The sequence below is a fragment of the Oncorhynchus mykiss genome, chromosome 1, assembly GCF_057628025.1.
Source record: "Oncorhynchus mykiss isolate SJ-2025 chromosome 1, ASM5762802v1, whole genome shotgun sequence".
Lineage (NCBI taxonomy): Eukaryota > Metazoa > Chordata > Actinopteri > Salmoniformes > Salmonidae > Oncorhynchus > Oncorhynchus mykiss.
Window position 1 is genome coordinate 54712553 of NC_143022.1, and position 26789 is coordinate 54739341.

Below are 26789 nucleotides of genomic sequence, written 5' to 3' on the forward strand. Positions count from 1 at the left end.
AGGTGAACACTCATGCTCAAAGCACTATTTAAAGGAAAGGGGAAAAAATATAAAGTTTATTCAGATTTAGAAGGGTTCTGTATAGAACCGTTCTTCTTTTACATTTTATTTCACCTTTATTTAACCAGGTAGTCCAGTTGAGGACAAGTTCTCATTTACAACTGCGACCTGACCAAGATAAAGCTAAGCAGTGCCACATAAACAACAACATAGAGTTACACATGGAAAAACAAACGTACAGTCAATAACACAATAGGAAAAAATCTATATACAGTGTGTGCAAATGAGGTAAGATGAGGGAGGTAAGGCAATAAATAGGCCGTAGTGGCGAAGTAATTACAATTCAGCAATTAAACACTGGAGTGGATAGATGTGCAGAAGATGAATGTGCAAGTAGAGATACTGGGGTGCAAAGGAGAAAAAAATAATATGGGGAAGAGGGAGTTGGATGGGCTATTTACAGATGGGCTATGTACATGTGCAATAATCTGTGAGCTGCTCTGACAGCTGATGTTTAAAGTTAGTGAGGGAGATATGAGTCTCCAGCTTCAGCAATTTTTGCAATTTGTTCCAGTCATTGGCATCAGAGAACTGGAATCTAAGGCATCCAAAGTGAGAATAGGCTTTGGGGGTTACCAGTGAAATATACCTGCTGGAGCTCGTGCTATGGTGACCAGTGAGCTGAGATAAGTTGGAGCTTTACCTAGCAAAGAAGGCTAGGCTTTACCTTGCCTTCCAAAGAATCCTTCTTGCCTTCCATAGAGTCACCAAAGAACACTTTCTTCCAAAAACTCTTCTGATGATGAAAAGGGTTTTTAGGTCGAATTTGCCCTACAAAGAACCATTGTCCTCCAAAAAGGTTGGGGTGACTGGAGGCTGAAGCTGCCCTCTGAGACTTGCCCCCACTGCCCTACAGCCGGCCCAGCATTAGAAGATGAGGCGGGACACTCTTCATTATAAAAGTTATGTTTATTGTAGATCCATGATTTAAACATAATCTGACATTTTATCAGAGACGTGACCCAGCCCTCTGAGTCCGGTTGCCCCAGCATTGCCTTTTGAGTTCATCCCAGCCTAGGCCCCAGTCCCCCTGGGCCAACACAGCCCCCATGGCCAAGCAGCCCCATGGCCGTCCAGGTGCTGAGGAGGCACTAACAGCTAACAGAGGATGTGAATAATGCAGACAGCCAGCAGATTCTGGGGCAGTGACAATGAGTCAGCAACACAGAGGCAGTAGAGGGGGAGGCACTGCTCTCTCTTTCTCTCTCTGCTCAGTGTTCCTGGTCGGGCAATCACACACCCACACAGGAGAGCAGAGTGCTTTCACACAACAAGCACCTCGCACATTCACAGCTGAAGTGATTTTGCACAATTGAGGCCTGATATGTATTTTGGAATTATAAATAGTTTTACATATATAATTGTTTGTAAGACATTCTTTGTAAGAATCAAGTATTACCTGAAGGTTGGAATCTGTAATGGAAAAGAGAACATGTAGTCTGTGGGCTGCATGACTGGGAAAGTCACTGTAGGAAATCCAATACTGTTTTTTAATAGCTTGTGTGCGTGAGCGGGCTGGGTTGGCCAGTCAGATTCCTCTGGTTAGCTTTGTCTTTGGCAGGGCCAGGAAAGAAATCTCAAACAAATAAAAAAAATGATTGATTAACTTATTGATTGCCTTATTTTGCTGCAATGGTGTATTCATGCTAGTTATTGTAGTGCTTCTTGCTATGTGAGAACAGGGAGACAGTAATGGGCATGGTGATGAATCATACTCTGTAATAATGCGCTCATTGTTACTGTTTTTGCTGCAGCTTCTGCTCTGGGAATTGAGTAGCACACACACACACACACACACACACACACACACACACACACGTCACTTAAAGGTCTGACATCCAGGTTTTCCTGCCTCCTAGAGGGCCTGCTTGCTGCAAAATGTGTAGGGTATTCTCTATAGCTGCTGTGCCTTATGTCTGTGCTGTCCTTGAATGATCCTCTGTACCTGGGGGAGGGTACCATAATCCATCTCAGGAGCACACACTAAGAACGTTGCAAACACACACACGCATACAGTACATATACACAATCCATCTCAGAATCCCACACACACAGGTTAACCGCTAGAGTCGATGTCCGCCCCTTGCGGAAATCTAATTAGCATAATACAAAAATCCCCATAAAAATCTGTCAATTTAAGTTAGAGATATCTGCAATGGATGCGCCTCAATCCGCCGCATCCGCCGATGTCACACTTCCGCATCTGCGGGGAAAGGTGACAGAGCTAGAGCACTGTTTGTCAGACCATGAGACATTCCGAAAATCGGTCTTCTCACAAAATCGTCTGTAGCGTTCGAATGTTTTGGCCTACAAACTACCATACATTACTCTATATACGTACAGTGGGGCAAAAAAGTATTTAGTCTGCCACCAATTGTGCAAGTTCTCCCACTTAAAAAGATGAGAGAGGCCTGCAATTTTCATCATAGGTACACTTCAACTATGACAGACAAAATGAGGAAAAAAATCCAGAAAATCACATTGTAGGATTTTTTATGAATTTATTTGCAAATTATGGTGGAAAATATGTATTTGGTCACCTACAAACAAGCAAGATTTCTGGCTCTCACAGACCTGTAAATTCTTCTTTAAGAGGCTCCTCTGTCCTCCACTCGTTACCTGTATTAATGGCACCTGTTTGAACTTGTTAATTGAAATAACCCATCTGCAACCGCCTGACTGTATGTGATAAAGTGAAAATCTGAGGCCTGCACCAAATATAGAATGTGGGCTGTACTGTTTTTCCCAAAGGCCTATGTTTCTGCTTATAATTTATGACATTTTGTTATGCTATTTGTTAGTCAGCTTGTCTATAGTTAGACTAAATAAATCATTGCTTACCAGAATAAGCATAAATTGATGGCATAAATTGATAGAATGCATATATTGAAAGAATGGTTCAATCTAGTTGACATCGGTAAAGTTTGTAATCTCTTTCCTCTTTCATCTCCGTTTTTCTCGTGCAGCAAAGACGTTTAGGGACTGGGGAGAATATAAATTGCTGGTGCAGGTGAACAAACAGCTGACCCGGGCGTCACTAACACACAATCCATCTCAGGATCATATGATGACGGACAGATTATAATTACCTGGTGCAGGGTGCTAGGTGGTAAAACCTGTTGGGACAGACAGCTCTCTCTCTCTCAGCATCTCAGCAAAAAGCACTCTTCCCAATTTTCAGCTATCCCAAATAGCACCCTATTCACTTAGTGCATGACTTTTGACCAGGCCCAGGCTCTCTAAAGCAGAGAAAGAGAGAGATTAGTCCTCTGTTGCTGCAAACTCACAACTCATAATCCTGTGGAAGGGGTTTACTGTAAATGTGCGTTGCAGTCATGCAGCTCCCGTTGGCCCACAGCCCCATTGTGTAATAATGAGTCTATAGGTCTGTTCGTGACTCACGAAGGGAAGTTGTTTATGTTTAACTGCACTTTACTCAGTGCCCTGTCCTACAGTTCCTGGTAACAGAGAGGGAATCATATCTGGTTTCCCTGAATTTGCTATTTTCTCCTGGGTTTCCCTGTGTAAGGTGAGTCATACTGCATTGCCAATCTTGGACGTCACAATATCCGACCCTCACATCACGTTCGGCCGATTACAACTAATATTCATCCCTATTTATCTCCCATAACACCCGAGTTGTAGTGTAACAACAAAGATACTCCCATAGAGACACAAGAGAATGTGTTCTTTTTCATTCTGTGGCTATCCCTCTCAGAGGTCAAGACCAAGTACTCTGGCAAAAAGTCGCCCAATGCGGAGGTTTTCCACAGAAGTATGTGAAGCGATACAAAATCAATAGAGAGGGAGAGGAGACCTTAGATGAATGACTTTCACACTGTGGTCCAGACAGATAGAGAGCAAGCTGCGCTGATGGGACTGCCTGCTATGTGATCTATGGGTGAGGAGGGTGAGGGGATGAGTGGTGGGAGGAGGAGCAGAGGGTGGAGGGGCAGAGATGGAGATGGGGTAAGGAGGGGAGTGAGTAGGTCTTGTGGATAATGAGCCTTTTCTCCAGTGATTTATCCAAAGCACTAGACTTAGCCATAGAGTCAAGAACTGTGGGCCTTGTCTAGATGTGCCTTGACCAATTAGAGGGATTGTAATGGGTTTGCAAAGCTTTCTACTGTACTGTACATCTATGGTATGGCTGCACACATTGTACAGCCTACGTCAGCATTCATTTGTGCACTCAAACTGTCTTTTCCTCTGTGGTTTCTATTGGCTAACCCCTTATGTGCTGCTGTGGTGCAGTGTGTTATGTGCAGCGATGCTGTAATCCAATCGGTAAATTCATATTAATGCCTGGATTGGATGATGCTAACTTTCAGCTTTTCTCCCCCAGACAGGCCTGCTGACACTGCATGATGTATAGAGGGACTGTAAGATGAGATCTTCTTCCTGGGTTGGTATCGACAAGAACACATTCTAGACTGGTTTGCTAACCCAACAAGAACAGACTGGACTAGTCTGGACTGGATCTAGCTTTAAGAACCGGCAAGATAACGCAGAGGAACGGAAGGACTTTTGCTGTAGGTGAGTGGAAGATTTACACCTTAGATGGCCGCTGTCCACTGTCATGTCGTGCTGAACCTTAGAGTTATGATTCATTCACCGTCTGCTTTCGTGGTGCTGAATCGTAGATGGCCGCTGTTACAGAGGGTTTGTTTACTTTAGCAGCGTTTTACCTTTTACGTGGGTGAACCTTTTATATGGATGAACGAATGAATGGATGAATCAATGAAGATGTGGTTCTAGGCCACTCCACGCCTAGTAATCTATCCCTCATCTTGCTTTCCTTTTCTCCCTGGTCTGTCCTGAATCTCTCATCTATTTCTCATTTATTTCTTTGCTGTATTACTGCCGGGGTGTAGAGCTGTCAGTGGCGTGAGGTAAAGAGCAGGCACATTTAACCGCCCTGCCTGACTTCCAACAAAAAAAAAACATTTTGGACTGCTGCGTCTCAAATGCCACCCTATTCATTATATAGTGCACTCCTTTTGACCACGGTTCATTGGCCCAAACGTGCCAGCCTGACAGCTCCACAAAGTGGTGCACTATATAGGGAATAGGGTGCCATTTGGGACAGGCCCGTGGATTTCCACAAGGACAAAGTAGGGGAAATATGTCCTTAATAATTAAGCAAGTGTGGCAGCAGCACAGCAGCTGCAGCCTGCCTCTCCTCTCTCTTTGATGGAGGTAATGCAGCGAGGAAGTGGGCCACAGTAGAAATGAATGTGTGGGGAGGGGTGGGGGTGTTACATACACATACACAAAGGTATGTACACATGCACACACACACACAGACACACACACACACACACACACACACACAAAAACACTCACACACACAGACACACACACCCTTCCTTCCATCCTTCCTTCGGTGTTGGGTGGGGTAAAGGCCTAAGAGTGAGCGGGGTGGGATTAGGGCTATACACTATTCTACAGGAAGTGGAGGTACTACAGTATCGCTGTCAAAGCAGATTTTGTACATGTAAACACTTGATTTGGACTGTTAGAGATATGCAAGAGGGGTTACGTGCACTAATTATATATAATATAAACATTTTTGAATGCAGAAAACAAATTACATGTGGAAATAACATGGGGTGAGTGCCTGTCTTTACTGAAATTAAACCAGAAGCCTGACTCAGGAAAAACAGCAGGCCTGTGTGTGCGTGTGTGCGTGTGTGTGTGTGTCTGCGTGTGTATGTGTCTGTTAAAAACAGATACACTAGTACATGGCTAAAAGTATGTGGACACCCCTTCAAATTAGTGGATTTGGCTATTTCAGCCACACCCGTTGCTGACAGGTGTACAAAATCAAGCTCACAGCCATGCAATCTCCATAGACAAACATTGGCAGTAGACTGGCCTGTACTGAAGAGCTCAGTGATGCCACCTTTCCAACAAGTCAGTCTGTCAAATGTGTGCCCTGCTAGAGCTGCCCCGGTCAACTGTAAGTGCTGTTATTGTGAAGGGGAAACATCGAGGAGCAAAAACAGCTCAGCCACAAAGTGGTAGACCACACAAGTTCACAGAACGGGACTGCTGATTGCTGAAGAGCGTATCGAGTAAAATTGTCTATCCTCAGTTGCAACACTCACTACCGAGTTCCAAACTGACTCTGTAAGCAACGTCAGCACAATAACTGTTTGTCGGGAGCTTCTGGAAATGGGTTTCCATGGCCGAGCAGCCGCACACAAGCCTAAGATCACCATGCGCAATGCCAAGTGTCGAATGGTGTAAAGCTCGCCGCCATTGGATTCTGGAACAGTGGAAAGTTCCAGTGAAGGGAAATATTAACTCTTCAGCATCAATGACATTCTAGATGATTCTGTGCTTCCAACTTCAAATCAAATCAAATGTTATTTGTCACATACATGTGTTTAGCAGATGTTATTGCAGGTGTAGCAAAATGCTTGTGTTTCTAGCTCCAACAGTGCAGTAATATCTAACAAGTAATATCTAACAACACACACAATCTAAAGTAAAGGAATGGAATTAAAAATGTATAAATATTTGGACAAGCAATGTCAGAGCAGCATAGACTAAGATACAGTAGAATAGGACTGAATACAGTATATACATTTGAGATGAGTAATGCAAAATATGTAAACATTATTAAATTGACTAGTGTTCCAGTTATTAATGTCTATGTATAGGGCAGCAGCCTCTAATGTGCTAGTTATGCCTCTTTAACAGTCTGATGGCCTTGAGATAGAAGCTGTTTTTCAGTTTCTCGGTCCCAGTTTTCATGCACCTGTACTGACCTCGCCTTCTGGATGATAGTGGTTGTGCGTTGGCTAGACCCTCTAGAGAGCCCTGCAGTTGCGGGTGATGCGTTTGCGGGTGGTGCATTTGCCGTACCAGGCAGTGATACAGCCCGACAGGATGCTCTCAATTGTGCATCTGTGAGGGTTTTACATGCCAAGCCAAATGTCTTCAGCCTCCTGAGGGTACAGGAACAATGGTGGACATCTTGAAGCATGTGGGGACAACAGACTGGGATAGGGAGAGATGGAATATATCCGTAAACATTCCAGCCTGCTGGACTGTGCATGCTCTGAGGACGCAGCTAGGGATGCCGTCTGGGCCGGCAGCCTTGCGAGGGTTAACACGCTTAAATGTCTTACTCACGTTGGCCACAGAGAAGCAGAGCCCACAGTCCTTTGTAGCAGGCCGCATCGGCTTGTCCGGAAGCAAGCCATCGCTGTCTGCGACATGGCTGGTTTTCTCTTTGTAGTCCTTGATTGTCTGTAGACCCTGCCACATACGTCTCTTGTCTGAGCCGTTGAATTGCAACTCCACTTTGTCTCTATACTGAGGTTTTTCCTGTTTGATTGCCTTATGGAGGGAATAACTACACTATTTGTATTTGGTCATATTCCCAGTCACTTGCCAGGGTTAAATGCGATGGTTCACACTTTCAGTTTTGCGCGAATGCTGTCATCTATCAACGGTTTCTGGTTAGGGTAGGTTTTAATAGTCATTTAACAACATCTCCTATGCACTTCCTGATAAACTCGGAGGCTACCCGGAACATATCCCTGTCCGCGTGATCAAAACGATTTTGAAGCTCAGATTCCGATTGGTCAGACCAGCTTCAATAGTCCTTAGCACGGATACTTCCTCTTTGAGTTTCTGACTATAGGAGCAAAATCGTGTCGTGATCAGATTTTCTGAAGGGAGGGCGGGGGAGGGCCTTGTTGGCATCCCGGAAGTTGGAGTAGTGGTAGTCTAGTGTTTTAGCACCTTGAGTACTACAGTCAATGTGTTAATAAAACTTTGGTAACGTTTCCCTCAAATTTGCTTTGTTAAAATGCCTAGCTACAATAAATATGGATATGGTGGTTTCCTGTTTGCATAAAGTCCAGTGAAGTTCTTTGAGGGGCGTTGTGGAATCAGCTTGAGGGGGAATATACACGGCTGTGACTGTAACCGAAGAGAGGGAGGTAATACAGACTGCATTTGATTGTGAGGTATTTTAGGTCGGGTGAACAAAAGGACTTGAGTTCCTGTATGTTATCACAATCACACCATGAGTAGTTTGTCATGAAACATACATCCCCAGCCTTCTTCCCAGAGAGATATTTATTCCTGTCTGCACGATGAACTGAGAACCCAACTGGCTGAAAGAACTCAGACAGTATATCCAGAGAGAGCTATGTTTCTGTGAAATGTTACAATCCCTGGTGTCTCTCTGGAAGGAAATCCTTGCCCTGAACTCGTCAACTTTATTGTCCAGAAACTGTACATTAGTGAGTAATATACTCGGAAGCGGTGGGTGGTGTGCGCGCCTCCTGAGTCGGACTAAAAGTCAGCTCTGAGTGCCTCTTTTCCGCCAGCAACAGTTTGTGGCAACAGTTTGGGGAAGGCCCTTTCCTGTTTCAGCAGACAATGCCCCATGCACAAAGCGAGGTCCATACAGAAATGGTTTGTGGAGATCGGTGTGAAAGAACTTGACTGGCCTGCACAGAGCCCTGACCTCAACCCCATCTACCCCTTTGGGAGGAATTGGAACACCGACTGCAAGCCAGGACTAATTTCCCATTTAGTGTATGACCAACAGTCAGTTTTTAGACAACTGTTCATATCATACCATTAAAAGAAATTAACATCAGGGAGGGATGAGATGGACACTGGGGAAGGTTTGATTGTTGTACCACTGACTTGACCGATAGTTCCTCAATTGCTGCAGCAGACAGACGGAGAGGGAGACAAGACAGTGATTTCCACCACAGTTTCAATTAAAATTTCCCCTCGCAGGCTCGCGTGGATACTGCGGATAAGTGATCCCAAATACCAGGTACAGTATCTCCATGGAATTATTGTCTCTTTACAACCTCCGGGTTTGGACAAACTGTACACAAAACACACACACACACAAACACAACACAGGGATGACACAGCCCTCTCTCACACAGCTACATGGTGTGAGACAGTTGTTTTGTGTATGTGTGGCTGGCTGTGGTGAAAAGTACAGTAGTACTTTTTTGTGGTATCTGTACTTGACTTGACTTGACTTGACTATTTACAGTTCCAGTCAAAAATTTGGACGCACCTACTCATTCAAGGGTTTTTCTTTATTTTGACTTTTTTTCTACATTGTAGAATAATAGTGAAGACATCAAAACACATATGGAATCATGTAGTAAGCAAAAAGTGTTAAACAAATCTAAACAAATTTTACATTTGAGATTCTTCAAAGTAGCCACCCTTTGCCTTGATGACAGCTTTGCACACCTGGAAGGCATTTCAGTTAACAGGTGTGCCTTGATATAAGTCAATATGTGGAATTTCTTTCCTTCTTAATGATTTTGAGCCAATCAGTGGTGTTGTGACAAGTTAGGGGTGGTATACAGAAGATAGCCCTATTTCCCTATTTGGTAAAAGACCAAATCCATATTATGGCAAGAACAGCTCAAATAAGAAAAGTCCATCACTACTGTAAGACATGAAGGTCAGTCAATGCGGAACTTTGCAAGATTTTTTTACGTTTCTTCAAGTGCAGTTGCAAAAACCATCAAGCGCTATGATGAAACTGGCTCTCATGAGGACCGCCACAGGAAAGGAAGACCCAGAGTTACCTCTGCTGCAGAGGTTCATTAGAGTTGCCAGCCTCAGAAATTGCAGCCCAAATAAGTGCATCACAGAGTTCAAGTAACAGACACATCTCAACATCAACTGTTCAGAGGAGACTGGGTGAATCAGGTCTTCATGGTCGAATTGCTGCAAAGAAACCACTACTAAAGTACACCAATATGAAGAAGAGACTTGCTTGGGCCAAGAAACACGACCAATGGACATTAGACCAGTGGAAATCTGTCCTTTGGTCTGATGAGTCCAAATTTGAGATTTTTGGTTCCAACCGCCATGTCTTTGTGAGACGCAGAGTAGGTGAATGGATGAGCTCTGCATGTGTGGTTCCCACCGTGAAGCATGGAGGTGGATGGTGTAGGGGTGCTTTGCTGCTGAGACCCTGTACCGATACCCCATCCCATCTGGTTTGCACTTAGTGGGACTATCATTTGTTTTTCAACAGGACAATGACCCAACACACCTCCAGGCTGTGTAAGGCTATTTGGCTAAGAAGGAGAGTGATGGAGTGCTGCATCAGATGACCTGGCCTCCAAAATCGCCCGACCTCAACCCAATTGACATGGTTTGGGATGAGTTGGACCGCAGAGTGAAGGAAAAGCAGCCAACAAGTGCTCCTCATGTGTGGGATCTCCTTCAAGACTGTTTGAAAAGCATTCCAGGTGAAGCTGGTTGAGAGAATTCCAAGAAGGTGCAAAGCTGTCATCAAGGCACAGGGTGGCTACTTTGAAGAATCACAAATATGAAATATATTTTGATTTGTTTAACAGTTTTTTGGTTACGCCATGATTCCATATGTGTTATTTCATAGTTTTGATGTCTTCACTATTATTCTACAATGTAGAAACTTGTCAAAATAAAGAAAAAGGTGTGTCCAAACTTTTGACTGGTACTGTATATTTTTGCCTACTTTAACTTCACGACATCCTGATAGAAAATAGCGTACTTTTTACTCCATACATTTTCCCTGGCACCCAAAAGTACTCGTTACATTTTGAATGCTTAGCTGGACAGGAAAATGGCCAAGAGAAGAAGAGAACAACCATGGTCATCCCTACTGCCTCTGACCTGGCAGATTCACCAAACACAAATGCTTGGTTTGTAAATTATGTCTTGAGTGTTTGAGTGTTCCCCTGGCTATCGATAAATAAAAAAATAAAGAATTGTGCCTTCTGGTTTGCTTGATATAAGTAATTTTGAAATGATTTATACTTTTACTTTTGATACTTAAGTATATTTGAGCAATTCCATTTGCATTTGATACTTAAGTATATTTCAAACCAAATACTGTTTAGACTTTTACTCAAGTAATATTTCACTGGGTGGCTTTCACTTTTACTTGAGTCATTTTATGTTAAGGTTTCTTTACATTTACTCAAGTATGACAATTAGGTACTTTTTCCACCATTGCTGGCTGGTGCTGTAGCAGTGTAGCATAGAGCCGCTGTCTTTATACTGTGCTCTGTACTATAGTACAGCAGAGCTTTGGTGTCGGTCAAAGCGTTTGCAATGGGACAGGAGCCAGCGTACCCCACCCCAGCTGCTATACTGCTGCCGGCAGAGAGAGAGAGAAGTGCTGCATTTCCTGAGGGCAATGCAGAGGACAAGAGAAAGGGAACTACACAGGGTCGCAATATCCCAAACACCAGCGAGAGAGAGAGAGAGAGAGAGAGGGGGGGGGGGAAAGAGAGAGAGAGAGAGAGAGAGAGAGAGAGAGAGAGAGAGAGAGAGAGAGAGAGAGAGAGAGAGAGAGAGAGAGAGAGAGAGAGAGAGAGAGAGAGAGAGAGAGAGAGAGAGAGAGAGAGAGAGAGAGAGAGAGAGAGAGAGAGAGAGAGAGAGAGAGAGAGAGAGAGAGAGAGAGAGAGAGAGAGAGAGAGAGAGAGAGAGAGAGAGAGAGAGAGGTAGCATTTACTATGATGACTCTGCAGCACCAAGCCTACTAGCAGTAACAAAGCTCTGCAGCACAGGCACAGCAGCAGGGAACAGTCAGAGTGGGGATGAATCATTTTGATTCCCCTAAATTCGCACAGACACAACGCATCTCACTCTCACACAGGCTGGGTGCTTTGGGACTCTAGAATGATTCAATATGCTGAGAAATGCACCATGAGTGTTGTTTACTTTGATTTGAACAGAACACAACATTCCTTGTCAACTATTTGCAATGCTATTTGTCATTGCTATATCTGGATTGTAATAAGGCTGTTGGGCTTTTTGGGGTGGTAATTTACTAGTGGTTTTGTATTGGCAGTTTTCCCAGTGGTGGGAGAAGTGAGATTTGCACTCTTCAGAACCCGGAATGGAGTAATGACATGTGAAGTATGATGAAATTGAGAGAGGTCATCTCCTGAATATGGGGATTAGTGTAAAGGAAAACCTTTAAATTGGCTCCCCTCTCTGTAACATTCCCATTGGGAAAAAAATAACATATGGATTTGAAGTGTGTAGCACAATGGTAGCTACATAGATAGCTGAGCTATAGAGTAAGAGGGCTCAATTCCTGCAGCCCTGTGAACTCACAGTTCCATTCTCCCATGTCACATACAGTAATGCTGTTCTCAGATGTCGTGTGCTTTGTGCTTCATAACAACCACAGTGTGAGCAACAGGTAGGCAAGAGGTGACATGGACTGTAGCCAGATACTTGAGGTAGTGCCTGAATGCAGGGTGGGTAGTTTTCAATCCACATTCATTAATACAGGTGTTTATCAATATTGAAGTACTAAGATGTTTGTAATTGATCAAGACTCCCCTGAATGTAATGTGAGAGTACCGGTGCAAACTGGTCCACTGACTGTGTCATTGGGAAGGTCACCAATGGGGTTTGGATAGAAGCCGAATGGGATACTTGAACCCTTAATGGCTCACAAGTACACAGTCAGCACCTATAGACTTGACTAGACAGCCAAACCTCCTTTTACCAAGTAACAAATGAAAATACACAATGAGATCCTTAAAAATTTATTGTATTTGATGTACGATGAAATCATGAGGTGTGACATAAGTAAGAAAAGAAATACCCTTGCATAGATCACAGACGATGCCTTTGTCAGACGTCTGACAAACTGAGCGTATCGTAGCATAATCCTCGTAAAACAAAACATGAATAATGACGATCAAACATAAAAGAACACATTTGCAATGTTCAGTCGGCAAATGGACTACTTATAATAAAAAAGAGCATGGGTTTATTCAGCGACGTGAAACATTGAGAATATTGCAGTTAGACATGTAATGGGTATAGCTGACATGACTCACTGTTCTACATGACAGATGGTCATATCTCATCTGCACAATACATTTCTATCTGAATGTCTTGTAACGTTGCACCCTCCTGAACAGACCCCAGGAGTCAACAGTCCCTCGTGCCGCTGAGCTGCTCGCTCCAAAGCAAGCCAGCTTCCCTAAATACAATGCACTTGGTCACATTTCCATAGGTTCTTATAGGTTTTCTATAGGATGTCATTCCTATATACATGTAGATGCACAATGGTTGAATCCAAAATCACACCCTGTTGCCTTTTTAGTGCACTACTTTTTTAATGCACTACTCTTGTCAAAAGTAATGCACTATATAAGTAATAGGGTGTCATTTCGGATGCGAAGCATGTCTGATGGATGGACAGGACGACAAACTCGTAGTAATCACACGTCTACCATCATATCACTCCTTGTCATCAAACAAAAACTAGTCACCTCTCATCACCATTCTAACTAAAGTGAGGTATGAACATATGGCCTGGTCAAAGATCTGTTTGTGCTGTACAGCCAACTCTTATGATTGTTGTCATTGGTAATTGCCAAACATGTTTGGCCTGACAACGACCAAATAGTTGGCAAGACGGCGCAAACAGACCTGAGACCAGGCTAGTTTGAACATGGTGGGATGTCAATAGTCAGAACGTATGCCTGATCCAAGATGAAAACCAGAAGGTACACCTGATTCAAGATAAAAACCAGAAGGTACGCCTGATCCAAGATGAAAACCAGAAGGTACGCCTGATCCAAGATGAAAACCAGAAGGTACGCCTGATCCAAGATGAAAACCAGAAGGTACGCCTGATCCAAGATGAAAACCAGAAGGTACGCCTGATCCGAGATCAAAGTGTTTGTCAATATCTTAAGCAAACGATCATGTTTTTCAATAAAAAGAAAACCAGAAATGTATAATAAAGGAGGGTATTTCATATTTTTGGAAAAAGGCTTTGGTGTAGATGAACGCAAGGGTTTTCTTTGAAGTGATGCAACTGTTATTATAGCTGATCCACAGTTTTGAAAAGCTCATGCAGTCTTCCGTTGACCATGCAGTTTTTGTGATCAGTAGGTTGCCGTTGAGATATGTATACATTATCGATACATTATCTGTTGGTTTTTAGTAATGGGCATTTGGAAACGCTCTTAAATGGTGTGGTTGGTTAGGATGAATTTTCCAGTATTTCTTGAAATGAAATGAGAAGACGATCCGTATATCCAGATGCTAATATAGTGCTAATATAGTGGATTGTAGTCCATATCATTCAAATGTAGGCCTACAATAAATTGATAATAGTAGGCTACTTCAGTTTAATTATCATGGCTTGCCAGAGGAACACATTATTATAGAGTATTTGATATTTCAGTATATTATGGCATGTTCTGTAGTACACTGCCACAGAAGTCAAAAAATAAGACACACAATGAAAAGATAGTCATCATTGGTTTTGGCCTTTTGCAATATATATTTTCTTGCTATACTCTATTTTACTATAGCTAAATGATTTCTTACTACTTTTTTAGATAGGTATGGTTTACTTATATTTTGGTTTTTGTGTTGTCATTTCTCTGAATTACATTTTTTAAAAGACCTTCTCACACACGTCTTTCTTCTGAAGAACATACATCTCTGAAAGCGTTTCAAATGAATGCAAAAAAATTATTAAAAAATAACAATATAGGCACCTTCTCTGACTCTCCTTCACACTAAGTTCACACTAAACACACAGCCATTCAATCCAGCAGCTGGCTGTAAGTGCATTGCATTTCAGGCTATTAATTCCGTCCGGGAGGGTGCTACTGACTACTTTGCCCCATTTATCAACATAGGGTCCTAACTAGAAAACGACTCCAGATCGACCTTTGAGTTTGATGGGGATTGGATGGTCGCTGTAAAAATAACACTATACTACCGTTCAAAAGGATGGTCGCTGTTGTAAATGTCTTGTCAAGAGATCGTCTTTTTCCTCAACATCTTTTTTAAAATAGATTCGTTCAACTCCTATTTTACAAAGGTTTCTAAGAAACAGGTAACTGCAATTCCATTACTATAAGAATGCATTTTTTTTGTTTTTTTTTGTAGAATAATTGAATGCATAGCACCATACATAGATTGCCCTCACAGCAAGAGCAATGGATGCACTGGTATCGTGACATGAGGGGTTTTGCATGTGTTCCCTCAACCTCACTCTGAACTGTTGCATCATGGGTATTTGGTGGAATAGAACCTGTTTTGTCCAACCACACTTCTGGGCCATAAGAGAAACCACATATGGTAAAACTATATCATTTACCTGATGGTCAGCTAGTACATGGTATAGATAAGGTTGATGTGGATAATCACTTTTTATTTGTTGTATTTTGGGATATTCTATATGTCTGTTCTTAAGACCTGATGGCATTCTCTTGGTTAGAAACCTTAAAAATCCCTGACACAGAAGTAACATTTTTTTTTGCACTTATATGTCAACTCCACTGACATATTCACCTCATAATGTCAAATGAACTGACGTCTAGGAAGGCTCTCGCATAGACGGACACCAAACCTGTTGTAGACAGACACATTCCAAGTTCCCCAGCAATACACTAGAACGACCATGAGCAAATAAAGAGAACATAGCCGATAACATATAGCACAAAACGACCAGCAACTCGATTCACAGAATCAAAAAAAGGCCTCGTCCATAACCAATCTGCACATAGAGGCTTTCTGCTAGTCCACAAAAGGTATAGCCTTTGCACAAACTGATGAAAGCAAATGCTTCACTAGCTGAGACATTTTAGTTGAGGGGTGTATACATACAGTAAAGGCCAATGGAAAAAGAGAAAGGAAACAAGGTACAGTACTTTTCACCAAATGACATACCATCATGAGGGCCTTTGAATCTTTAGCCATGTTTACGTGTGGTCTCATAACTTCTGTCTTGTGTATAACCCCTCAACTTCAGTGTCACAGACATTGTGTCGCTACCATAGCAACATATATCTTGACCCTAAATCATCTGGTCATTTCACACACTTACAGGACAAATTTTGCTGCAATAACGAAACAAGATTCACACGGCATCAGTAAGCTTTGTGGAGAGCTGGAAGACTCAATTATGCAATACATGTAGCTATTGAGCAAATGGAACCTGCAAAAACGGTGTAGCATCTAATAATGCACTTATATTGCCCAGAGTGAAATTCCAATATGCTAAAAAAATCAGTGTAAGAGCCCCTGGCTGCTCCATTGTCATTCTGTGACAGGTACACACTTAGAAATGGAATTGCTAGAATGTACATTCCCATTCAAGTCAATGTTCTGTGATGAATGTGAGTAATTCTATTTCTATTAATACACATATCAATGAAGTGTGGCACACTTTCAGACATTCGCAGATAAAATTGCCCAGGGTATTTCTATGATTTAACAGTAGCAAACCTGCCTTACTTCTCAACAACTGTAATACTAAAGAATCCAAACCAAACCATTTGTATCAACAGGTTTTTCGAGAATCAGTCAGTCTACATCACTATGCTCTAGTCAACTCTACTACTATCGTGATGTGTTTATTTTATTTTTTGATTGTGCGTAGCTTGGAATGAAAATGGGATAGGGGTACGGGTGGTTGGTGCAGTATGTCTGTCCTAAGACCTAAGTGCTTCTCTAAGGCTACTTTTAGGGGCCAATCTAAGAGTTTAACATCAGTGTCTGTATTCATAAAGCATCTCAGAGTAGGAGTACAGATCTAGGATCAGATGAGTCTTTTAGGTCATAATGAATAAGATTACATGGACAGTGGGGGACCTAATCCTAGATCAGCACTCAAGCACTCTGAGACCATTTATAAACACAGGCCCTGATGACCACAGTCTACTCCACTTAGAGGCCATGTTGCATGTTTATGCATCGAAGAATAGCCTGGCTTGCAGCTCTGCAGTGAGTTCTGCAGTGACCTCACTGAGGTAGACACATTTAAAAGACTTTATGGCACATAAATCAATTGCAACCGCAACACAAGCAAAGCAAAGCAATGGATATTCACTTTTGATTTGAAGTGGTGCTTGGGTGGAGAAGTATAAAGTACTAGGGGGGGGGGGGTGTTGGAATATTGTTCTAGTCTTGGGTCAACTCAGCTATGGATCATGTTGGTAGTGCACTTCCATGGTTGTTTTCACCAAACATTCTCTGACTGTATTAATAATGATCCGAATAATCAATCGTCATCATCCTCATCATCAACAACAATAATAACAGCATCATAGTGCTGAAGCAAGCAAGATCTTTTGCATCTGATCTGTTCAACTTGTCATAGATTTCCATTGTAGGCTATATACACAGAGGCACTTTCACTGAGCCTGTTGCATGGTGAGCGGGGTAAAGGCACTAGCAACTAATGTACAAAATGATTATTGGCAATATCTATTAAACAAAAGCTAATTTCAGTAAAATGAGAGTTGTTTCTGTTGTTTTGTTTGTGAAAACAAACAAACCTATCCCTAAATTTAGTGGTGAAATGGAAGGCCTGACTCATAATAGGTTTACTTTTTCTATGTTCAAAGGTCCATGCACTGCACAATTGAAGTAATACTGTAAATTGGTGCTTTATGAGTATATGCATTTGGATAATAAGTATTTATTCTGCTTCTTTGATCTCCTACGTTTTAAATGAGAAAGTCAGCATCCCCGAGTTGGGTTTTGGATATATTTTGTCACCTTTCAGAAACGGTTCAGAGATTTTTTTTTACGTTTCCACGTTTCGTTTCCATGACAGTATGATACACTTTTCAGAGTGTCTGTAATTGCAACAAGCTGAATACTGACGTCATGCATTTAGATATACTAGGATACAGAGTACCTTAGTCGATAGGCCATAATGCAGTTGACTTTTTCTCATGCTATGATCTTCGTTTAGTTACTGTTTCCCTTAAGATTTTTTTTAACATTCACTCGCTAAATAATTAGGAATTTTCAAATCAAAAACTATTTCAAACCAGTTCTGCACTCTAAGTGAAAACGAATAATAAAGGGGAATCGAATGAAGGCATAGGGGGATGGAAAATTCTAAATAAATATATTTGTAGCATTATTATAAGGTTATGTCTCATCGTCACGCATGCCAATATCAAAATGTATGGGGAGTCTCTTCTAAACATGCTCATGTGAAGCTCTTCTGTTATATCATTGTGCTGTCTTGCATCTAACGGGCAAAAATTCCATTGTACCACTTGCTGATATCATAATTACAGCATTTTACTGCTGGAAAATAGCAGCTTTGCGGATGTCCGTAGGTCTTTCAGACTGAGGCAAGTAGATCATCAGCCTCCTTTTAACATCCAAACCAGGAGATCAGTGATCCTCCGTTATCAGTATTTTTCCTATAAGGTGCTTTGCTGGATAGTAGATCCTTTGATGACAGAGGGGTAGAGGAGTCGCCTCGGACTTCAGGCCAGGTGTCGGTCGGCCTGACCACTGACTGGGTGCTGCAGATCCTGACTTGCGTGTCTCTCTCTTCGCAGCAGATGGTATTTATGATGCATTTTATCCTTGATGCAGTGTGCACTTGCTGAAATGTTATCTGTACCGATGCATAACGTTTTAATTATCACGCCTGGCTTTGTCTGATAAAAACAGATATGTCGTCTAAGTGGTGTTGGTTGGTCGTCCTCCAAGGGCGCGCGATTATGCGTGTGCGTGTTAAATATAAGTTGATGTTTCTTTTTTATATTTTTTTAATACGTATTTGAATAATCATTTTTTAAATAATGAATTACTCTAGCTGTCGTGTTCTCTAATAACAGCTTCATTTTCATATTTTTCCCCCTTTCAAATAATTCCTTTCAAATTGGTGAGCATGGTTGTTGTCATAATGCCATAGAGCGCTTATAGGAGGCGAATGAAGCATTCAAAAAGGATGGCGTACTCAACGTGTGACGGCATCATGTAAGTCCCATGTTTTCTCATTCGATTCTACACATCTGTGAGCAGCTTGCTTTTATTTACACAGTTTTGGTTTGCTAGAGTGCAATTGCCAGTTCTGAGGTTTGCCTCTCTAAAATTGTCGATGCTATTATTAATATCTCCATCAATTTCCATGTATTCTGATTTGCTGACAGTGGACGAGCTGCGGCGACTAGAGTTGCTTTCACTAATGTTTGGTTCACTAACGTTTAAGAGTTGGGCCTGCTCCTCTCCCTCGGTCTCCCTATGGTAGAAGTAGTTAAAGTTGGACACAATGACAGGCACTGGGAGCGCAATCGTCAACACACCAGCAATGGCGCAAAGGGAACCCACTATCTTGCCCCCTATAGTGACAGGCACCATATCCCCATAGCCCACAGTTGTCATAGACACCACGGCCCACCAGAAAGCTTCCGGTATGCTGCCGAAGTACGACCCTTTCTCCTCGGCCTCTGCGAAGTACACCGCGCTGGAGAAGAGGATGACTCCGATGAAGAGGAAGAATATCAGCAATCCGAGTTCGCGCATACTGGCCTTGAGGGTCTGTCCCAGGATCTGCAATCCTTTGGAGTGTCGTGACAGCTTAAAGATTCTAAACACTCTGACCAGTCTGATTACCCTGAGGATGGCCAGAGATGTCGCCTGCTCCCCCATGCCCTCGTCCTGGTCTTCGGGGTCCTCAGCCAGCTCCGTGCCAAGTGTGATGAAGTAAGGGATGATGGCCACTATATCGATAATGTTCATCATGTTTTTGGAGAAGACTGCCTTGCTTGGGCACGCGAAAAACCGCACTAACAACTCAAACGAGAACCAGATAATGCAAAGAGTTTCAATAATGAAGAAAGGGTCGGTTAGGATGTTTGGTTTGTAGTAAAAGGTATGATTCCCTACAGTCTTAAAACGACCCCTAGGGTCCTCTTTCAAGTCGGGTAAAGTCTCTAAACAAAATATGACTATGGAAATCAGAATTACCATTACAGATACTATAGCAATCCCTCTGGCCGGACCCGAGCTCTCTGGGTGCTCAAAAAGCAGCCAGATCTGACGCTGGAATTCCTTCTCAGGTAAAGGACGTTCTTCCTCCCTGACGAAGCCCTCATCCTCACGGAATTTCTCCATGGCATCCACTCCCAACTCATAAAACTTTATCTCTTCAGAGAACATATCCAACGGAACGTTGACGGGCCTTCTCAGCCTACCCCCGGACTGGTAATAGTAGAGGATGGCATCGAAACTGGGACGGTTTCTGTCAAAGAAATACTCGTTTCTCAGGTGGTCAAAGTAGCGCATCCTCTTCTTGGGGTTGCCTAACAATGTCTCGGGAAACTGGGAGAGAGTTTTGAGCTGGGTCTCGAACCGCATCCCCGCAATGTTGATGACAACTCTTTCGCAGCAGTCGTGGTCTTCATGGTCGGGGGGGTACGCGTCCTGCGGGTGCCCCGGTACGGCTGCGGTCTCATCCATGTTATCTCCTGCCACAACGGTCATCTTGTAGGTCCAAGGAGTTTTGGAATTCCGGTTATCCGGTTAATCTGATTGAACAGGCGGCATTCAGGTTTTGGGTTGATACAATTTACTTCTAAATTCCTCTTCTTTTTCTCCAACTATGTGTTGTCCTAGTCCCCAGATAAGGGGCTAGCTTGCTTTGCCTCAGTGCGGCTCCACTGCGGTTCTCGCTGACTCTACCATTGCTGCTCTCCGCTGCATCTGCTGCTGCTGCCTCTGTTACCCAGTCAGAGAAAAAAAAGAGAAAAGATTGGATCGAAGGAACAGCGGAGATATTTGCTAGCTCAGCAATTTCTACCATTTATTTATTTATTTAGCCTCTAGGCTATATGTCCTGCCTATTTATCAGCGTCCAAAGGGGTAAATTATATTGTTTTATTGGTGATAATCTAGACATAAAGCAATCGAATATGCATATTATAATTGGCAGGGTAAATGCTATATATAGCCTATATAGCAAATATATATATAAATATACGCTACCTCACGCAAATAATTAAGCGTTAAATGCACTAAAAGTCATATAGAAAGCAATACCAATTGACTGTCACAGTCTCTAAATACTAGTAACATTGTAACAATAGCCTTGAAATTATTCCCCCTGACCCCTCTTATGACAGACAGACAAGAGTGCACCAGTTTCAATGCTTACCTGCGTCTTGTCCGCGACTCAGCACAGTCATCCAACCGCTAGGACAGCCAGGACTGCCGTAGCTTTGTTGTCATGTGTTAAAACATGAACACTTTACAACGCACCCCACCGCAACACATTGGAGATTTCCTCTGTGCAGGCCCTGGTATAGACTGAAACACTCAAGACATCACTGTCTGAGCCCTTCGTATCGGTAAACTTAAATGTCTTATTTGTCTACATCTTGATCCCGTCGCTTAACATTCGTTGTAAAATCACGCTGGAGTCGGAGAATCGTGAGCAACTTCTGTAGCCTACAGTCACTTGTGCGGTGGGGCACTTCGGTGTGAATGGCTTAGAGCAGGAGAAATTATTATGCTGCAATTCAGGGGGAGATACATTAAGGGGCAATAAGCGGACCCTTGCCATTTCAAGACATTACCGCATCAGCAGAAATGTCCTGTTACGAGTAGACAAGATGACGAGCATTTTAGAATTTGTTTTTACCTCGAGCCGGCACAGATGGAGGTATCGATTTATGTGAAGATATAATCATTTCTTAATAATGTTCAGTATATTGTTCTTATGTATTCCACATGCAAGGAGAGTGGATGATGAGATAGAGGGAAGGGGCGAGAGAGAGAGAGAGAGGGAGGGAGGGAGGGAGAGAACGGGTTTCGACGCAATGCAGACTGGCTATACTAAAGCACGCTGCCACGAGTGCTCTCTACACCACAAAAAAAACAAGAGTATTTGTGTGTGCCAGCACTGATGCAATATCTGCTCCGCTGGAGGGTGATGAGCAGGTATCTTAATCATTATTTCCCCAAAACCCAACAATGGTCCTAATGATAGGCTACTTATAAACTGATATTCTGGAAAAAGTAGTCTAACTTGGCACGGTCATTACTTTATACAGTTTACACACAACACTGTGCGTATTCTAACTCAGCTCAATTCTGTGAGTGGCCAATGGCCGGAAAGAGCGGCCGCGGTGCAGACCGTTTCAGCACGACAAGGAGTGGCTTGATTCAGCGCCATGGACAGCGGTCGCGAGCACCGCGTCTCAGAACAGACCGCTCGATCATCATCCTCCGGACGTTCCACCCCCTGCCCTTCCTCGTGCATGGTGCAACGTTATGCTGTTGTTTGTCCTGTCAGTCTAATCGATGGGACGAAACACGCAGGTTACTGTTTTAAGATTGATTTGCGTCAAGCTGCACTGAGTTCATTCAAGGACAGGGGGCTTTTCAAAGGCAATGAAGTGAGATTACTTTTTTTTTTAGAAGGGCTGCGTGCATGATCGCAAGGGGATGTCTGATCATTTGGGATAAACTACAGTATACCTGTTCACTTGTTTTATAGAACACAATGGGAATAACTGCTTTAGTAACCTGCGTGTTTCGCCCCATCTATTTGCTATGTGTTTTTAAAATGGTCTAATAGGCCTAAACAAACAATAACATATATTTCCATTACTTTTGGAAAGTAGTGGGCCTTTTCATGGATGTGAATAAAAAAAAAACGTATATACGGGTCTCACAGGATGACAGAGAGGACACAAGATCAGTTGGTTACCAAAGCAAGCCCTCTATCATGTAGGAACTATCTTTATTTACGTGCAATCACTGAAAGCATTAGCATGTTCATTTATTAAATCTCAGTTGGTACATTCTAAATTAGCAATCCCAAATACTTCAATACACTCTGCAATATGCTTGCAGAGGCAGGACCTCCTGTTTCTCGTTTTACAGACTAAAAGATCCTACCTTTCACTACGTTCAGGCCACATAATAGGGCAACGTTATACAGATAAACTAATCTCAATATTTCACATGGTTTTGTCTGCTTAATTGAAATCTAACATTCATTTGCACGAGACACTTGATCAATACGTATTGCACTTAGTGCCACCAACTGGTCTGGTGCAGCCATCTATGGTTGCAGTGACTTTGTATTCACACAGCTTCTAAGGACATATACATCACGTTTACATCCCAATTTTATTGCCCCATGTCCATCAGTTCAGTTCTAGTAGCCAGTTGTTGCCCATGATGGAATCATTTACAGGGCTTGACATTACAGGGCTTCGGACAAGTAGGACAGATTTTTTGCTTGTCTGAAAGCTCAAGTCACTTGTCCAAAAAAACAAAAACTGTCTGTAACACCATAGGCCAAAAGGGGACTGACAGTTGTGTGTTTTATGACGCAAAGAACAGAGAATCAATGTCAAGCAAGACCTGAAAGACCTTAGCTATTCCATCTAACATGTTCATGGAATGCATGATGCATATTTTGATTTTCAACATATCAAAATTGGATTTAGAATGATCCAATGTCTTTTTTTCCTGAAAGCGAGGTCAGTACAGGTGCATCAAAGCTGGGACAGAGAAACTGAAAAACATATTCTATCTCAAATAGCCATCACTAGCCAACCTTATTTTTACGATTTTCTACATTGTAGAATAATAGTAAAGACATCAAAACTATAAAATAACACATATGTAATCATTTAGTAACCCAAAAAGTGTTAAACAAATCAAAATATATTTTATATTTGAGATTCTTAAAATAGCCACCCTTTACCCTGGCCTAAGCTCACTATTAATAAACATCGCACGGCCTCCAGGCTACACACCTCCAGGCTGTGTAAGGGCTATTTTACCAAGAAGGAGAGTGATGGAGTGCTGCATCAGATGATCTGGCCTCCACAATCCCCCGACCTCAACCAAAATGAGATGGTTTGGGATGAGTTGGACCGCAGAGTGAAGGAAAAGCAGGCAACACGTGCTCCGCATATGTGGAAACTCTTTCAAAATTGGAAAATCATTCCAGGTGAAGCTGGTTGAGAGAATGTCAAGGGTGTGTATTTTTTTTATATTGATGTCACAAATGTATAATTTGTAGTTCTTTAGTTATTTATTTGACTGTGTAAAACCTAGCAGTACTACTTAATTCTCTGAGTGAGACAGATATATAGCGTTTTGCAAAAATATACACTACCGTTCAAAAAATTTGGGGTCACGTAGAAATGTCCTTGTTTTTGAAAGAAAGGAAACTTTTTTTCCATTAAAATTGTCACGTTCTGACCTTAGTTCCTTTGTTTTGTCTTTGTTTTAGTATGGTCAGGGCTTGAGTTGGGGTGGGCAGTCTATGTTTGTTTTTCTATGTTGTATTTTGCATTTGGCCTGGTATGGTTCTCAATCAGAGGCAGGTGTCATTAGTTGTCTCTGATTGAGAATCATACTTAGGTAGCTTTTTTCCACCAGTGTTTCGTGGGTGATAATTTTTTCTGTTCTGTGTTTTGTATTCCACCGTTCAGGACTGTTTCGTTCTTGTTGTTTTTGTTTTGTGTTCATATAATAAATACAATATGGACACTTACCACGCTGTGCATTGGTCCTCCGATCCTTCTTACTACTCCTCCTCAGAAGAGGAGGACGAGAATCATTACAAAAATCAACTGAAGCTGTCAGTTGCGGACTCGTGAGGCCAGTTGTATTGCTTCTTCAATCAGAACAGTTTTCAGCTGAGCTAACATAATTGCAAAAGGGTTTTCTAATGAGCAATTAGCCTTTTAAAATTATAAACTTGGGTTAGCTAACACAACGTGCCATTGGAACACAGGCGTGATGGTTGCTGATGGGCATCTGTACCCCTATGTAGATATTCCATTAAAAATCTGCTGTTTCCAGCTACAATAATAATTTACGACATTAGTAATGTCTACACTGTATTTCTGATCAATTTGATTTTAATGGACAAAAAAATGAGCTTTTCTTTCAAAAACAAGGACATTCCTAAGTGACCCCAAACTTTTGAACTGTAGTGTATATTATTTGTCTCTGGAATGAAAGCATCAAGTGATAGATTTCAAACAAGCCCATGCCATGATTCGATAGTGATAAAAAACATAGCAATCTCTTTTATAAGTTCTTTAAACAATTAAAGCACATTTGACCATTTACCAACATTTCTGAAAATGGATATATAGCGTTTTGGAAAGAAACTTCACATTTCCACACGTATATACTATTCCATTTTTTATTTTTCATTGGCTGATTGCTACCGACTCCAAAGAATTCCCACCCAGTTGACTACTTTAAAATGGTGGAAGTCCTCAATTGCAATAGAGCCCCACAGTGGAAGTGTCATAATACCCATAAAACCTAGCTGTCAAACAAGGAAATGGTTCCAATTGTTTTTCCACCATTCATTTTTCCCATGGAGTATTTTAGAATTTTAGGATTTTATACTTAAAATAAGGACTGTGTTTCATGTTGGCTTACCCTGGCGTGATTCGAAAATACTTATTAGCATCAAAGTAGATATCATGCAAAACTACAAATCGTTGCAATCAATCAAATTTATTTATAAAGCTCTTTTTACATCAGCCGATGACACAAAGTGCTATACAGAAACCCAGCCTAAAACCCCAAACAGCAAGCAATGCAGATTATCCATACACCTTAGCCAAATACATTTAAACTCAGTTTTTCAGTTAGGGCCACCACTTTATTTTAAGAATGTGAAATGTCAGAATAGTTTGTGAGAATTATTTATTTCAGCTTTTATTTCTTTCAACACATTCCCAGTGGGTCAGAAGTTTACACACTCAATTAGTATTTGGTAGCATTGCCTTTAAATTGTTTATCTTGGGTCAAACGTTTCGGGTAGCCTTCCACAAGATTCCCACAATAAGTTGAGTGAATTTTGGCCCATTCCTCCTGACAGAGCTGCTGTAACCGAGTCAGGTTTGTAGGCCTCCATGCTTGCACACGCTTTTTCAGTTCTGCCCACACATTTTCTATAGAATTGAGGTCAGGGCTTTGTGATGGCCACTCCAATACTTTGACTTTGTTGTCCTTAAGCCATTTTGCCACAACTTTGGAAGTATGCTTGGGGTCATTGTCCATTTGGAAGACCCATTTGGGACCAAGCTTTGACTTCCTGACTGATGTCTTGAGATGTTGCTTCAATATATCCACATAATTTTACTCCCTCATGATGCCATCTATTTTGTGAAGTGCACCAGTCTCTCCTGCAGCAAAGCACCCACACAGCATGATTCTGCCACCCCCTGTAATGGGATTCTTCCTGGGAAGGAGAGGAGGACCAAAATGCAGCGCGGTAGTTGTTCATGTTTTTTTAATTAGAAAACTGAACATGAACACATAACCAAAACAACAAAGTGAAAACCCGAAACCAGTCCCGTGTGGCACAAACACTAACACAGGAAACAACCACCCACAAAAACCCAACACAAAACAGGCTACCTAAATATGGTTCCCAATCAGAGACAATGACTAACACCTGCCTCTGATTGAGAACCATATCAGGCCAAACATAGAAATAGACAAACTAGACACACAACATAGAATGCCCACTCAGATCACACCCTGACCAAACAAAACATAGAAACATACAAAGCAAACTATGGTCAGGGTGTGACACCCCCGTGCTCCACGGTTGGGATGGTGATCTTTGGCTTGCAAGCCTCCCCCTTTTTCCTCCAAACATAACGATGGTCATTATGGCCAAACAGTTCTATTTTTGTTTCATCAGACCATAGGTCCAAAAAGTACAATCTTTGTCCCCATGTGCAGTTGCAAACCGTAGTCTGTCTTTTTTTATGGCTGTTTTGGAGCAGTGGCTTCTTCCTTGCTGAGCGGCTTTCTGATTATATCGATATAGGACTTGTTTTACTGTGGATATGTATACTTTTGTACCTTGTTCCTCCAGCATCTTCACAAGGTCCTTTGCTGTTGTTCTGGGATTGATTTGCACTTTTCGC

At 42.1% G+C, this 26789-nt stretch overlaps 1 protein-coding gene across 1 annotated transcript; it reads right to left on the reverse strand.

Moving 5' to 3' along the window:
- Positions 1 to 12610: 12610 nt before the first annotated feature.
- Positions 12611 to 21599, reverse strand: LOC110524838 (potassium voltage-gated channel subfamily A member 1). The gene is made up of 2 exons (XM_021604761.3): positions 21017 to 21599; positions 12611 to 20580 (listed from the first exon to the last, which is right to left on the reverse strand). The coding sequence occupies exon 2, from the start codon at positions 20344 to 20346 to the stop codon at positions 18868 to 18870; it is 1479 nt and encodes a 492-aa protein (XP_021460436.1). The 5' UTR covers positions 20347 to 20580; positions 21017 to 21599; the 3' UTR covers positions 12611 to 18867.
- Between the last annotated feature and the right edge of the window lie 5190 nt (positions 21600 to 26789).

Coding starts and splice junctions, on each gene's coding strand:
- LOC110524838 (XM_021604761.3), bottom strand. CDS start 20,346: ATGACCGTTGTGGCAGGAGATAACATGGATGAGACCGCAGCCGTACCG.